At 41.2% G+C, this 16,744-nt stretch overlaps 1 protein-coding gene across 1 annotated transcript in view; it reads right to left on the minus strand.

Annotated features, from left to right (window-relative positions):
• Nucleotides 1–497: 497 nt before the first annotated feature.
• The window catches only part of VAPA (VAMP associated protein A), a 79,723-nt gene continuing 63,476 nt past the window's right edge, over nucleotides 498–16,744 (minus strand). The window contains exons 5-6 of the mRNA XM_056521563.1: nucleotides 9,024–9,170; nucleotides 498–6,856 (exon numbers count right to left, since the gene is read on the minus strand). Coding sequence (XP_056377538.1) covers nucleotides 6,740–6,856; nucleotides 9,024–9,170 — 264 coding nt within the window. The 3' untranslated portion in view covers nucleotides 498–6,739. The remainder of the gene's footprint in view (nucleotides 6,857–9,023; nucleotides 9,171–16,744) is intronic.

Here is a 16,744-nt window from a genome sequence, read left to right on the forward strand (position 1 = left end):
ACCCTGGTAATGTTTGGCTGTTGCTACCTGGTTGGTATCTGGCTGACACTATAAAAATATGGGAAACTTTTTTTCTTTTTAATGGCTAACAATACTGCCAGTTAATTGTGGAGGTCCCAGCAGGACACTTTGTGATCACTTAATATCAAGAGACACTTCTAATAAGAGATTATCCAAAGAGGCCAACCACTTTAACCAACTATCATATGTGCTACCAAATATTAACTCCAGTCCTCACATACCAAGTCACAATTTGATGGCATCATATTAGAGAAAGCTTATAGCAATTTATGATACACTGACAATATGTATGTCATCTAAGTAATATTAAGAAAAACATGGGAAAAAAAATGACCTTTTGGATGTACAGGAGGACAAATCACTGTGGCTTTATATGGTTCTCTAGCACGAAGTTACAAAAGCAAGGGTGGCTTTACAATTTACTCCATGTTATAATGCAAAATTACATTAATAAGACAAGCAATCAGACAAAGAAAGACATTGAAGGAACAAAGACAGTTTAATATTTCATAATTTAGTACGGTTGACTTCTTCCAAAGACACTGCTGATAGCAAAATATTCTGAGCATTACATTTTATATACAACATTAAAGAGGATCACTATGAATCAAGGAACAGTCCAAAATTTTACAGCACCCCATGTAAGACTGATGCAATTTTGCACTAAATTTAAGCAAAATCTCCACATGGGACCCTAGGGATGATAACAAATCTTTAAACCAAATTGTGCATATGACCGTAGTCCTGAAATGTCAAAGAAATTGAAATACATAAATCATTACAATACATATTTATAGAAGACAAAAGTCTTTCATTGCTTTGTGAAATGAATTCTCCTTTAGCGTATGACAGTAAGACTAGATATTCTAGTCTTGTACAGTATGGCTGCCAGTTAGGCTATTCACAAAAAGAATAAAGAAGCCACATGAATAAAACAGTCCGGGTTCGAGCAGCACACATCTGAACTTGGACGGTTGTGTGTTCAATTGAAGAGGTCATCCAATATATATTTTTAATCCTTGCTACTTGACTGCATTTACACGGTCACCATCAAACAACTGGAGCAATTTACAAAATATTTAAGGAAAGGTGAAATACACCTCAATGGTCACATAAGCACCTAAAATTCCAAAGTGTATGCCTTAATGTAAACTGCAGTGGAGTACAAGATTGAAGAGGATTCTGACAGAAAAAAAAAAGTGGGTAATAAAGGACATTCCTCAGACAATAAGGATAGATGAAAGCCATTATACATTAAACAGGAATAAGCTTATGTTGGAAGATGAGTATTGGGATGTAGTGTAGTATATATCATAATTGTGCATCAGCTCTCTAAAGCAACCCAACATATCAAGATATAGTACTTTACTGAATAGTCATGCTCCAAGTAGACTATATACCGATCCACAAATATAACATCTACTTCGTACACACAGGATCAACGCACGCAAAACATCCCAAAAGAGGTGAGCCCCTCACATAATCTTTTATAAGAATGTGTCTTTACTTGGTATAGTATATAAACTTCTACTTTATTGAGGCATCTTCATCACGAGCTGGCCAATTACGATAGACTGCAGTCATCTGAATGGTCACTTGACCAACAGCTGTCATTCTCAATCCATAAAAATGCACTATAAGCTTGGCTTAACAGGCATATTAGTTCAATAGGTAAAATAGTATAGTAAAATAATCTAAAAAAAAAAAACCCTTATTTTTCAGGGAATCCAAGCATTAGCTTAGAGAATAGAGAATTGGTTGGCATAACACATTAGAATCTTAACAGATCCCTTCAAAATCTAAAGACTAATATCTAAGGTGTAAAGCTAACTTTCCGATAAATGAAATGCAATAGTCTGCCATACACAGCATTGGAATCAAATATCAGCCCAATTACGGCTATTCTCAGGCTGAACCAAACCTGCATATTGATTTCTGGCACTGCTAATATTAAGGGGGCGGAAAATATAGGTTCAAAAAGGGATAGATGTACACATGTATGTCTAGCTACAAAAACAGTAGGAAGTATAAACAGGATTACTATTTGTAAAAATGGATTAAGTAGACAGATTAAGGAAAATGCAAAAATTAAGACTTTGCCTTGTTAAATGAGTGCTATGCAGGTACATTTTACAACACTTTATACTATTTAAAGGGGAACTCATCTCCTCAAGTTATCACCTATCTACAGGATATGGAATAACTTTCTAAAATAAGAATAACCCTTTTAAGAAGAACTCCTCAAAGTAAAAAAAAACTAAAACAAGATGGCTCTTAATAGTGTCCTTGTCATGTAAATGAACCTCTGACATGTCTGTGTGACATGTAAAAAAATTTAATCAGTTGAGATCTTAGTGCTGATAACCCCATGATCATTGCAACAAGAAGAGAGAAGTGCCCAATAGCATGCTTCTCGCCCTGACTCGTGGCAATCTTCATCCAACTTCACTAGGCAGTCCTATTAGTCTAGTTCTAATGATCCAGGGGTGTCTCAGCAATGAGACCTTGAGCTATCAAATCTTTTCACATGTGAAATCAAAATGTAAACATTTTTTGAATGACAGGTACACTTTAACCTTAATATTCCACTAGCTCAGGGGTTAAAGGAGAACTGCAGCAAAACATTTTTCATTTCCCTGGTGCCCAGTCTGCAAAAACTAAAATAACTCTCCTTCATACGTTCCACCAATATGGGTGTCCCGGTCTTCAAGTGCTGGTCTTCTTCCTGGGGTCGGTGACTCATACTGCGCTCAGCGTATCGCCGGCCACAGCGATGTCCCGCCTCGGCCGGTGATAGAGTAGGAAGAAGGCTGGGCCCAGGCTCCTTACATGACAGTGCACTCAGCCTATCAGCGACCAAGGCGGGACATCGCTGCGGCCGGCGATACGCTGAGCACAGTATGAGTCACAGAGCCCAGAAACCAGGAAGAAGACCAGCACTGGAGGACTGGGACGCAGATATCAGCGCAACAGATAATGTAGGAAGGTGAGTTAAAGTTTTTTGTTTTCTTTTTAGTTTTTGCAGCCCAAGCACAGGCGAAATGAAAAAAATGTTTCTCCTTTAAAGAAATATAGGTGTTGTCGGCTGGGGTCCAAACAAAGTGCAGCTGTCCATTTTCCTCACAGTAACCCCACAGTAGTTGCTTGGTCACCAATGGGGGAAAAAAAAAAACTACTTTGACTATAGAGTGTTTGCTTTACTTAATAGACAGACACAAATAGCTAAAAAGGTACAGCAGTACATTATGGGGATCCCACTAAACAAGTCCCCACTCTTTGCTTCCTGGTATGGAAGGTATACAGATGAATTTAAGAAATGCAATTCTGATTTGCATTTAGAACAGTGACGTCATAAGACACTTCAATAACCAAGGGATTGTGCATTAGCAATCATGTTAGGGGCCCTTTAACTTCTCTACCCTTTTCCTTCATAACTGACTAGAAGTAAAATGCATATGTAATATTTCAAGTTTCTAATAGCCAAAAATTATGTGGATAAGTGATCAATAAAACAAACAAAAATTTACTTAATACCTTATTCTGCTAATTGTGCATAAACCAATACATTTAGGATAGGATTATGGAACAATCAACTTTTAGGGCAAACTAACTAAAAAGATAACAGAACCGATGCAGCATGAGGTATATTCAAGTTGATCCCCATTTGTAAAATCTGTGGGGGTGTGACAAAAAGTAAATTGTAGAATGAACTTTCCTTACAATAAAATAAATCAAATAATTGCTTACTTATCTGGAAGACTAAAATGTGCATGCTTGCCAGGAAAGACAGCTTACTATAGATATTGCGATTACCCAAGTTTGTTTATTATGATCATTTTGCCTATGTGAAATTGTGTATGTGTGGGGGGGGGGGGGGGGGGGGCTAGCTAATTCCCATCGTAAACTATCCTTTGATTCAACAGTAAGGGCTGGTTCAATGCATAATAAAATAGTGGTCAACCGAGAATGCTGAGGCTTTAGGTAAAGCCCTTGACCCCACATGACAATGAATGTCCCAATCATCAGCACCAATGGTTTGTTGGGAAAAAGTGTTCAGTCTCCATTATAGTCTAAGGGAGGCATGAATGCAGCTAACAGAACAGCCATTAGCCATTTAATAGGACCCTTTGTCATTTAATGGACTTTAAATAAAATGTGGGTCTTTATAGGGTTGTCTTGCAGCACAAACTTATCTGGTCCTGGTTGAGAGGCTTCTTGCTTTTGTCTCAAATATAGGGCACTTTTGAGACTGAGTTTGCAGGGGATAAGAGCAGCTGAGAATGACCTTTATTTCCTTTTATATGCCAGTCCAAGCCCATAGACAATGGAGTGGGGCTGGACAACCCCTTTCCCATGATGCAGAAACATTTGTCTGTATGCTCTTTTCTGTCTCAGAAGTGTATGAAGTTCAACAGTTTAGCAGAGAACACAAAGAGCTGTACTGTATGTCACATTGTCACATAGAACAATAAAAAGCAAGGGCCACACAGTTTTAAAGTGCTGAAAGTGTCCCCCAGGTCTGCCCATAACCCCCCACTAGCCTATAAAGAGAAAGTTACATAACAGAGTAGACTTGCCTAGCTGGATTTTAGCATAACAGCATTTATAAAAGTCAGGAAGATCTAATAGGCAAAGACTCACAAATGTGAGGGACATTAAAGTCTGAAGTTATGTAGCAAACTTTTATTAAATAGCTGCAAACATTTAGATTTTTAACTCTGCTGACGAACTATAGGATTAACATTGAATGCTACAGAAGACATTTTTAGCCTGCCTGGTCCATTTGCTATTAATCCATACGAAATGCACAGCTAGCTAGAAGGTAACACCATCTACTTAAATGTCATGGTTAATAGGTAAATATACATAAGGGGGGATTTAAAAAAAGGAAACCAATGACAGCTTGCAGCATTCATGTTCCCATTTGCGGATGACTCCCTGCATAAATTTTACTACACAATTTCTTAATAGGAAACACAAGGGGAAAAAGCTGGACAAAAAGGAGGGGAGGGGGAAGGCACATAAGCCATAAAATAATAGTCAGAATTAGGATAGGTTATTTATCAATATGCAGAATGTATATTTTTAACAATAAAAAGACACTGGATTAGACAGAGGTAAAAACAAGTTGTAGTGTTTCTAATCAGTATGTCCTTATTCTTTCTTCATATGTGCACTGATAAGGATACAAAATCAGTGGGAACAGAATGCATTCCACTGTACAAAAATATTGCAGCCTTTTTTTGATTATAGAAAATTTCACACAATTTTGATACGACAGATTTGCAGAACAGGGAGAACCTGGAATAACTGACTACAAGGAGTCTCTCTACTGAAAGAGGTCTGTCCTAGTGATGAGCCAATGGAGGCTCCTGAAATTTGTGTGCTATATGAATATTGTGTGTTGCCTCCCATTTGACTGTCTAAGTCAGAATACCATACACGTGTCCCCTTTGGCCGCCGAAACACATTTTACTCAGTAGCAGGAAAGAGCTTTTATATGAGCGGTCTAATTGCCACAGACTGTGTAACAGTGAGAGATTGGGTCTAATGTTTATACGTAAAACCCAAACTTAACTTTAAAAGGGTCTTATAGATATCCTAAATTAAAGGGTGTTTTCCCCACCATAAAAAGTTACAGCATATAGAAAAATACATGCTTGAATGGTGGAGACCGCCACAATATGAGTGTCCCCCATTAGCAGTGGAGAGATGAATCTGCATGCATGGGCAATGTCTGATATATTGTATGGGAGATACAGAAACAGCCAAGTGCAATAACAATGCAGAGCGCTTGTGAATAGTTCTCTCCTCTGTGAACTTGGGATCCCATTGTCATGATGAAGCAAATATGGCATATCCTATCCATATGCCATGTTTTTTTGTTTTCAATAAACAAATATTTGGGTGCCCAATAATTCACATAGCTATGCAAAGATCTGTAAAAAAAAAAAAAAATGCAGGAAACCATATTGAATTAGCTCCTGTAGTTAAATGAGAAGGGGTGAGAACAGCGTACCTTATTTAATACTGATCGGTTCTTCACAAGCTTTCATTGCACCTATAGAAGTGACTGTCATAGACACAAAGAAAACCATAAGTACCAAAATCAGTGCAATACACTGAACTTTAAGGTTTTCCATTATACAGACATGTAAATGCTACGCAACAGGAAAAGGGACTTTAATTTTTTCTTTATTCCGTTCGGTGTAAATAAGATGGGAAATAATGGAGACAAAAAGAAATCTGTCTCACACAAAGAAATTAAACTGCTATTACATATACATTGCAAAATAAAGGATTTAGCATTTACATTGAAAATACACCATCCCAGGATACCTCGATCTTATACCTGAATGAGATTAGCAATCTCCGGAAACCATGTTGCAAAAAGTAAACACACAAAATTTAAAACAATTAAAATAACATAAAAAACTTATTAAAACCACAAAGATTGTTGGATTACAGTTTTCTTCCCGATAAAAGGATCGAATGTGTGACAAGTCTTAATGCTGACATATGAACACACACTTTTGTCCCATCGCCAAACAGTTGTGTGTTTTTTTATTTTTCATTTGAACTGTGAAACAGGCGATGCCCATATGCTGCTGTACATAAGCTGACATGGCAGCTAAACAACTTTAGAAGGGAGAAAAAGGGGGGAGGAAAAAATAAAAAAAAAAGAAAAGAAAAAAAGGAAGACCCTTCATGCCTTAATTTACAAGATGAATTTTCCTAAAAAGAAACCAATGAAAATTGCTGCAATAACAACAAGAAGTGATGGGATGGGGTTGCCTTGATCTTTCAGCATTCCTCTGCCCTTCCTCCTCTCATCCTGAAAATAAAAACAAAACAGTGATTAATTTCTATCTTTTTAATCCAATACTTTAATACAAGTGTGAACATAGCAAAGAAGTACCAAGACTAAACCAGACAGTTACAAAAAATATTTGAATAACAGATTGAGAGGAAATGGTCCATAGACTCCCATTCTAGTCTATTATGGTAGGGCTTGACAAATCCCAGACGCCAGGTTGGCTAAGAATTTTGCTGTATCGTCTAGGTTTCTGTAAGTCCTTTCCATTAGGGATTGGGGGAAAAAAAGCTTTACTTACTGTCACGATCACACCCTATCGGTCCAGCCAAGACGCTAGAGAGAGCGTGATGGTGCAAGGGTTAAAGCCGACCAGACCTCTGGGTACCCACTACTAGTCCCAGCAAGTCACCAAATTAACCCTCAGATAAACGTGTTTCCACCCGAGCTGCCTTCAGAAAGGTGAGCTCATATATTTAGAGATCAAAGACCAGAGCTGATTAATTAAACATTTAATCTGATAAAAGGTATCACAGTGCTATGCATAAAAATAAACAAATGACATACAGGTATAAGAATATATATATATATATATATATATATATATATATATATATATATATATATATATATATATATATAAATAAGAGTTTAGCAAGACAAGTTCAGAAAGCAAAAATGAAGTTCTTACAGCACGATGATATTAGCAGTCCATGAGAGAGAGTGAGGTTCCAGCTGTTCTTAGGATGGTCTTGTCAGCTTGTTCCACAGCATTGAACACACACGCTAGCATTGTTAAATATTATATATCTCCTTTTTGGAGGGAGACTCCATTCCCCCCCTCCCCTCTGATCCCACCAGGGGTGCATCTCTCTTCCTGGCCCTCTTATCTGGTTGATTATATGATGGGACCAGAGTGCATGATTTCAAAGGAGATGTAAACACACAGCCAGACCCCCAATAAACTGCAACACACAAAAGACACAGGATACACCGTCTGAATGACCCCTCACCCCCCAGGTCTTAAGTTTATACATAGATGCAATTATAAAACACATGTATGTTTCCATAATCAGGCCTTGGGCCTGACACTTACCTCCAGTCCAATGCTAATCCCCAGTTCTGCCTCTTGTCAGCGCTACAATGTTACATAAGCAGCGGATGTCAGCAGCCAATAAGCAGCCATATTCTATACTTTTGAGTGCACGGCGTGATCTCCAAGCCTGCCGATTGGCTGTGGCAGTCATCTGATGTCAGCTGCTAATGTAACACTGTTGCACCAACCTAAGACAAAACAGGGGAACAGGAGGGAAAGGATGTAATTAAGGCATTTTTTCCCCTATCTATATTGGAAAGAGCTTAAAAACACAAAATAAAATTCTTTGTCACCATTCTTAGTCAAGCCTTACCATAGGAGACTACAATAAGAGCCTATGGAAAATTTTCTCTCAACTGGTTGTTCAAATAATTTCTTTCTTATAACTTATTGACTCCCTAGGGTCAGTCTCGGTACTTATTTGCTCATGACATCGGCTGCTCACATAACACAGTTTGTTTTTTTTCAAAGGTGAGGGCACATTATTGATCGTGACACATGAGGGCGGCACCAGTGATCATAACACGAGGGGGGACACTAATGACTGAACATATGACGTCAAGTTGTGTGACATGCAGCATCCTGGCTCCTAACTTTTTTTTGCTGTCTTCTCGGTTCATAACAAATCTGTCAAGCCCTGTCTATGGTATTCATTACAGAAAAATATATACTGATGTCTCATTTTGATGAATAGGGGCATCTGGAAACTTTTGACATACAGGCTGAGTAAATATTAAAATGGCAGCATAGCTATTCTTTGGCTGACAGCCATCTCACCCCAACTCTTCTTACACACACATACATGCTCATCCAAGTACATTTGTGTATGGGGAGAGCAAAAATTTGTTTAGCTGACAGGTATCAATTTTGTTTGGCCAGCCTTTGTAAGGAGTATGGTTTTAAATGATGCATGGATATAAATAAAGAAACAGTACATACAAGAATAACAAAGAAGTAGAAGTTTAAATCTAACATGTAAACCCCTACTGAAGCATAGACAGAATAGGGCAAATATATGAATTATGACTGATCGGACATTGATGAGAGTTTTCATATGTCAATAACATTTTAGAAAAATCTAAACAATCTTACTTTCAGCAGCTGATTCTCATCTGACAGCTTTATCATCTCAGACTGAAGTCTCTTACACTCCTCCATGAGCTTCCGTGTTTCAGTGTCATCCATTGAAGCACTACCCTTTGGAGGCAGACAAGTAAACAACTTTGTAGATTCATGTGCCTAGAAAACATACCAATAAAGGAATTATGTACAGAATACTTTGCAATGTTATACAATACATTACATACAGTATATTACTTAAAGGGGCATTTCCACATCATATAGCATACTCACAAGAGTAAGCACCCTTGGAAGTTTCTGTAACTTACATAGACTAAAATGGAAGGAGCCTATATCCCTAACAACTGAAGTTAATGGGTAGCGAAATCAGCAGCAAAATACGGCACAATCCTCCCCTTAGGGTGTATTCACATGTACAGTATACTGCACATATTTAATGCGCAGGATTTCAAACTACAGATTTTATGCTGCAGAGTTCAATGTTAACTTGATGACTAAACACAGCTTTAAATCTGCAGCTTCAAATCCTGCGCATCAAATATGAACAGGATACTGTACATGTCAATACACCCTTAATGGGTAGTGTGATGTAACAGGCTTGGGCCAGGCCTTCTTCTTGGTACCCCAGGAAATCGATGTGGTCAGTAATAAGCTTAGTGCAGTGGGACGTGCCAGGACCCAGAATGTGGAGGAAGACCTGGGCTGGAGAATGGGAGGAAGGCAAGTTATTAAAGTTAAAGAGTAAAGCACCCTACTGATAGGAAAGAGAAAAAATGTCTGTCCCCAAGATCACTACTTTATCTCCCCCATCCCCAGTCCTGAGATGCTCCCCATACATCTACATACATGGATGTGACTGATGGCAGCAGCACTTTATCTTGGGCAATGTCTGATAGTTAGGATAAGGGTGCATTCACACCATGTGTTGCGACTCACAGATCCGGTGGGAGATCTGTGCCAGACCCCATTCATTAACAATGATCCAAATGGAATTAGCTAGTAACTCCGTTTGAGTCCTTTTCCAACAATATCAGATTTTCAGCTCGAACTGAGAATTGTGGTCTGCTGTGGTCTCCAGACTGCTGGATCTGTGCCCTGGAGGTACAAGACGTGGTGTAAATGCATCCTTATAATTGACTTTCACTCTCTGTACTTCACATACTGATTGTGAGGAGTGGTGTTAAAAAAAATTCCTGGATACCTTCTAAAAATATACAGCCATGGCCATAAAATGTTGGCACCCCTGAAATTTTTCTAGAAAATTAAGTATTTCTCACAGAAAAGGATTGCAGTAACACATGTTTTGCTGTACACATGTTTATTCCCTTTGTGTGTATTGGAACTAAACTAAAGGGAGAAAAAAAGCTAATTGGACATAATGTCACACCAAACTCCAAAAATGGGCTGGACAAAATTATTGGCACCCTTAACTTAATATTTGGTTGCACACCCTTTGGAAAAAATAACTGAAATCAGTTGCTTCCTATAATCATCAAAAAGCTTCTTACACCTCTCAGCCGGAATGTTGGACCACTCTTCCTTTGCAAACTGCTCCAGGTCTCTCTTATTGGAAGGGTGCCTTTTCCCAACAGCAATTTTAACCCCTTAAGGACCCCTTAAAGCATTTTTCCGTTTTTTGCATTTTCATTTTTTCCTCATCACCTTCTAAAAATCATAACGCTTTCAATTTTACACTTAAAATTCCATATGATGGCTTATTTTTTGCGCCACCAATTTTACTTTGCAGTGACAGTCATTTTACCAAAAAAAAAACACTGCAAGAAACTGAATTTTTTTTTATTGTGCAACATAATTGAAGAAAAAAAAACTGCCATTTTGTAACTTTCGGGGGCTTCCATTTCTACGCAGTTCATTTTTCGGTAAAAATGACACCTTATCTTCTGTAGGTCCATACGGTTAAAACGATACTCTACTTATATAGGTTTGATTTTGTCGTACTTCTGAAAAATATAACTACATGGAGGAAAATTTATAAGTTAAAAATTCTTCTGACCCCTATAACTATTTTTATTTTTCAGTAGCCACAGTTCCCTGTTTCTGCTAGTCCTTGGCAATATTCCTGTTATTACTGGTATCAAAATGGCAATAATGCTGGGAGAGTAACTCAAGGATACCCACATGTTTCCTACAATACACAGACAATATATGGAGACCATATAGAGGGGCATTTACTAATCTTTTACTATGTAGTCTGGTTTTTACCCTGTTTTTTTCTACTTCATTTTTGACTATGTGCGACAAATTTACTAAATTGTTGCACGGCATTAATAAATTTGGCACACAGGCAAAAGTGGGAAATTTACTTCATGTAGTAGAAAAAATAGTCTGTTCCTTTTTCCTGCTGTCTGAATAGGTTTGGCTGCTGGTTTCCTTCTGGATCTTTTGTTTTTGAGTTATTTTTTTAGCTTTTTCACCACATCTAATTAATTCAATAACTACAGTGGTCCCTCAAGTTACAATATTAATTGGTTCCAGGAAAACCATTGTAAGTTGAAACCATTGTATGTTGAGACCATAACTCTATGGAAACGTGGTAATTGATTCTAAAGGCACCAAAATGTCATCCAAAATAGGAAAAAGTGACAAAGAAAAATAAGTAGATAACTAATATAGATAAAGCAAATCCTTACATATAAAAGTAATAAAGATCTGCTGGGAGCTGTAAATTACTGTCTATGTCAGTGTTTCCCAAGCAGGGAGCCTCCAGCTGTTGCAAAACTATAACTCCCAGCATGCCTGGACAGCCAAAGGCTGTCCGGGCATGCTGGGAGTTGTAGTTTTGCAAAAGATGGGGCCACCCTGATTGGGAAACACTGGTCTATGTAGAGGACAGGAGCTTCTTCAGGGTTCCTGTACAGTACAGGCAATGTCCCAAACAAGTAATGGAGTCGCCCTCACCTGGTGTCCAAAATGGCAGCTAACCCTGATACAGGTAAAGTGTACAGAAAATGTAATACCAGACACCAGTCAGTGCATACACTTCAGTAATACAGGGGTTTTACCAGTGAATGCCCATTTTGATTGGTTGGTTCTTCCAGCCATTGACACGTTTCACAGATCTGGACTGTCTGTAGCATTGTATGTTGAGTCTGGTTTCAACTTACGATGGTCCAGAAAAGACCATTGTATGTTGAAACTATTGTATGTTGAGGCCATTGTAAGTTGAGGGATCACTGTAAATTGTAGTCATGGCTCAGAAGTGGTAAACTGTGTTTAGTGTGTGTGTGTGTGTGTGTGTGTGTGTGTGTGTTTATTACATTTTTTTAACACAGTTTTTTTCTCCCTTAATGTACTTACACTTTTTTTTTTTGGTTACTTCTTCTACAGATCTGTGTATCCTGTGGACTCCTTCGGATTCGGTGGACTACTTCGACGACCAGCGTTTTTCTTTGCTTGATGTTAATAAAATGGTTAACGAGGGCTTGTGAGGGAGTGTTTTTTTGTAATAAATTTTTTTTTAAACCTGTTGTGTTTTTTTTTATTTTACTTTACTAGACAGGCTTAGTAGTGGAAGCTGTCTTATAGACTGAGTCCATTACTAAGCCGGGCTTAGCGTTAGCCACAAAAACAGCTAGCGCTAACCCCCAATTATTACCCCGGTACCCAACACCACAGGGGTGCCGGGAAGAGCCGGTACCAACAGGCCCGGAGCATCAAAAATGGCGCTCCTGGGCCTAGGCGGTAACAGGCTGGCGTTATTTAGGTTGGGGAGGGCCAGTAACAATGGACCTCGCCCCCCCCTGGTAACGTCAGGCTGTTACTGTTTGGTTGGTATTTGGCTGAGAATAATAGGGGGACCCTATGCGTTTTTTAAATAGATTTAATTATTTATTTAAAAAAAAAAAAAACGCATAGGATCCCCCCTATTTTCATTCTCAGCCAAATACCAACCAAACAGTAACAGCCTGACGTTCCCAGGGTCGGCGAGGACCATTGTTACTGGCCCTCCCCAGCCTAAATAACGCCAGCCTGTTACTGCTTAGGCCCAGGAGCGCCATTTTTGACGCTCCAGGCCTGTTGGTACCGGCTCTTCCTGGCCCCCCTGTGGTGTTGGGTACCGGGGTAATAATAGGGGGTTAGCGCTAGCTGTTTTTGTGGCTAGCGCTAAGCCCAGGTTAGTAATGGACTCTGTCTATAAGACAGCTTCCACTACTAAGCCTGTCTAGTAAAGTAAGAAAAAAACACAACAGGTTTTAAACATTTTTTATTACAAAAAACACTCCCCCACAAGCCCTCGTTAACCATTTTATTAAAAGCAAACAAAGAAAAACGCTGGTCATCGAAGTAGTCCACCGAATCCGAAGGAGTCCACAGGATACACGGATCTGAAATGAGAAGAAAACAATGGGTTAGTACATTTATTATCACCTGCTCACACATCTCCCGCCCCGCACGACTACAACTGCCAGCATGCCCTTACAGTAAGGACATGCTGGGAGTTGTAGTTGTGTGGTGCAGGAGATGTGTGGGCAAGTGACAAGCTTGTCCCCTGCCCCCAGCTGCAGGACTACAACTCCCAGCATGCCCTTACAGTAAGGTGGGGCGGAGGCCGGGCACAGTGTTTCCCAACCTGGGACTTGTAGTTTTGCAACATCTGGAGGCACCCTGGTTGGGAAACACTGTTTTAGGCCAGTGTTTCCCAACCAGGGTGCCCCCAGATGTTGCAAAACTACAAGCCCCAGCATGCCTGGACAGTCAAAGGCTGTCCAGGCATGCTGGGAGTTGTAGTCTTGCAACATCTGTAGGCAACCTGGTTGGGAAACACTGGCCTAAAACAGTGTTTCCCAACCAAGGTGCCTCCAGATGTTGCAAAACTACAAGTCCCAGCATGCCTGGACAGTCAAAGGCTTTTTGGCTTTGGCCTTTGGCTGTCCAGGCATGCTGGGAGTTGTAGTCTTGCAACATCTGGAGGCACCCTGGTTGGGAAGCTTGCGCAACTTACCGGCTTCCGTAGGATCCAGCGCTGCACGACACTGCCGCGCGACGATCTCCGTCAGCGATCGTCGCTGGAGCCTCGGAAGGGTAAGTGAACGTTTTCGCCGGTCCCCTTCAGCTGTTTAGTTTTGTAACAGCTTGAGGACTACAGTTTACAGACCACACACCAGTGGTCTGCAAACTGTGGCCCCCCAGCTGTTGCAAAACTACAACACCCAGCATGCCCTGATAGCCAAAGCCTATGGCTCTCAGGGCAGGAGCCCGGGCTGACATTACAGTGCAGCCGCCCGGGCTCCTCATACGGCCTCCCCGCTACCCCCTCCACCCCCTTGTCTCCCGCCCGGGCTCCTCATACGGCCTCCCCGCTACCCCCCCCCCCTTGTCTCCCGCCCGCGCCGCTCAGCTCCCGCTGCTACAAGACTACAACTCCCAGCGTGTCCTCACTGTAAAGGCATGCTGGGACTTGTAGTCTTGCAACAGCAGACAGATGGGAGTTGTGTGGCGCTGGCAGGTGAGAGGGGGGGGGGGGGATGTAAATCACTGCAGTGTCCCGGTAGCGCAGTGAGGGTAGCGGGGAGAAAGTATGTCGGAGCCCGGGCGGCAGTAGCTTTTCCTGCTCCATGTTGGAGCTGGAGTAAATTTAGTCAATTTTTACGGCCGTTGCGACACTTTATTGCGCAACTGCGACTGTCTCAGTTAATAAATTCCTGACCACTGCAAGTAAAAACTGAAAACTTGCGTAAATTAAGCGGGAAAAAAAAAATTTGACTTTCTAGCTCTTGCTAGGGAAAGTCGCACAATTTATAGGGTAGGCGCAATTGCGACAATTTTGCGCCAAAAATAGTCAGAAAAAAAATGACTAAACCCCTTAGTAAATGCCCCTCATTGTGGCTGAATGACACAGTCTGGAGGTGGCTGAAGCATGAGGAGACCATATAGTGTCTGAATGGCACAGCCTGGAGTTGGCAGAAGCTTGAGGAGACCACTGAAATTTAAGATTTTGAAATTGAAATTGAGGATTTTGAAATTGAAATTTTAACTCCCAAGTTTTAGTGTCCCTGCCCTGGCATGTGGGTAAAAAGGACCAAATCTATCAAGGAGTCACATGTCAGCACAATAACAGAGCCTGGAGGTGGCATCAGTATGAGGAGACCATGTAGTGGTTGAATGACTGCCTAGAGTTTGTGGCAGCATGGGGAGACCATATATAGTGTCTGAATGGCACAGCCTGGAGTTTGCGGCAGATGAGGAGACAATAGGGCCTCACAATCTCTAAGAATAAAAGATGAATTTTGACATTTCCATTGAAGATAAATGGTACCTAGTGCTACCATAAACATATATAAAGTCCTAGGCCCAGCAGCATCACTAAACCATGTAGTTGCTGTATGACAGACTGGAGCTGGTTGAAGCATCAATAAACCATATATTGGATGATTGGCACAGCCTGAAGGTGGCTGAAGCATGAGGAGACATTATAGTGGCTGAATGACACAGCCTGGAGTTGGCTGAATCATGAGAAGAGACCATATAGTGGCTGAATGAGACAGTCTGGAGGTGGCAGCGGCAGCATCAGGAGTCCTGAAAGTGACCCGGTGACAGAGTGGTGCGGTGGGTGGCAATACCGCAGCCGGTGATGAAGGTGGGTGAAAAAAGGTCTGATGCGGAGGAATGTTTGTAACTGGGGAGCAGCGCCTTAAATCTGTTTGCCACTATCCATATTTCTGAAGTGTTGGTGTGCCACCATGGTCAATCTACTCTCACGCAGCAGGCATTGGTGGTTGGAAATCCTGGCTGATCCATGTCTGATTCATCTTCACAAAGGTCAGTCTCTCCATATCTTCCGTGGACAGACGAGTTCACAATGGCCCTCGCTGCACTAAACACCCGCTCTGATGGCACACTACTGGCCGGGCAGGACAGATTTTCAATGGCAAACTCTGCTAGTTGCAGCCACAAATCAAGTTTGGCTGCCCAGAAGTCCAGCGGATCTTCAAGGTGTGTTGGCACGGGCATGTCAAGGTATGCCACCACCTGCTGGTTTAGGTCCTGCTCCAGGTGTACCTGCTGCTGATGAGTCGCTTCACTATGCGGGTGAAGAAAGCAACTTATCAGCGAATGTAGACTCAGGCTGCTGCTGATGGAGCTGGTACTGCTCCTGCCACCTCACCCCTCCCCAGCAGCCATGGCAGTGAAAGGTGAGCATAGGGGGCCTCCCCATAAAGACCTGCGAGAGGATGGACGATGACTACAAAGGATGCCTCTGTAGTAGGTCACTTTGTCCTCCCTATTTTTGTGGCGGTAACGAGGGTCCAATAAGGTGGAGATCCAGAAGTAATCACGCTGCCGAATAGTGACAATTCGGCTGTCACTACACAAGCAAGTGAGCATGCATCATGCCATTTGTGCAAGTGAATCGGAGGGACTCCCTGCCTCCATCTCCACTAGATCCTCTGGCTGTTCCTGCTCCTCCTCTCCTGTCAGATTACTAGAAAAACAACCCATTTGGCAAAACCTAAACTGTGCCCCTCCCCCTCCTCCAGTAAAGCCCTCACAGGGCTCATGCGGCCGTGGGATGTAGGCGTCACATCTCCAGTGCCCTGACCTACCATCATTTCCAAAACGTGTTATAAGAAATGAAGCAGTGGAATTACCTTGTTTATCCCGTAATCCTGGCGACTTAATAATGTGGCTTCCTCAAAGGGACTCAGCAATCGGCAGGTGTCACGAATGAGCTGCCACTGGTTCACATTAAAGTTACACAGGGGAGTACCCCT

This window comes from Hyla sarda, chromosome 5 (assembly GCF_029499605.1).
Source record: "Hyla sarda isolate aHylSar1 chromosome 5, aHylSar1.hap1, whole genome shotgun sequence".
NCBI lineage: Eukaryota > Metazoa > Chordata > Amphibia > Anura > Hylidae > Hyla > Hyla sarda.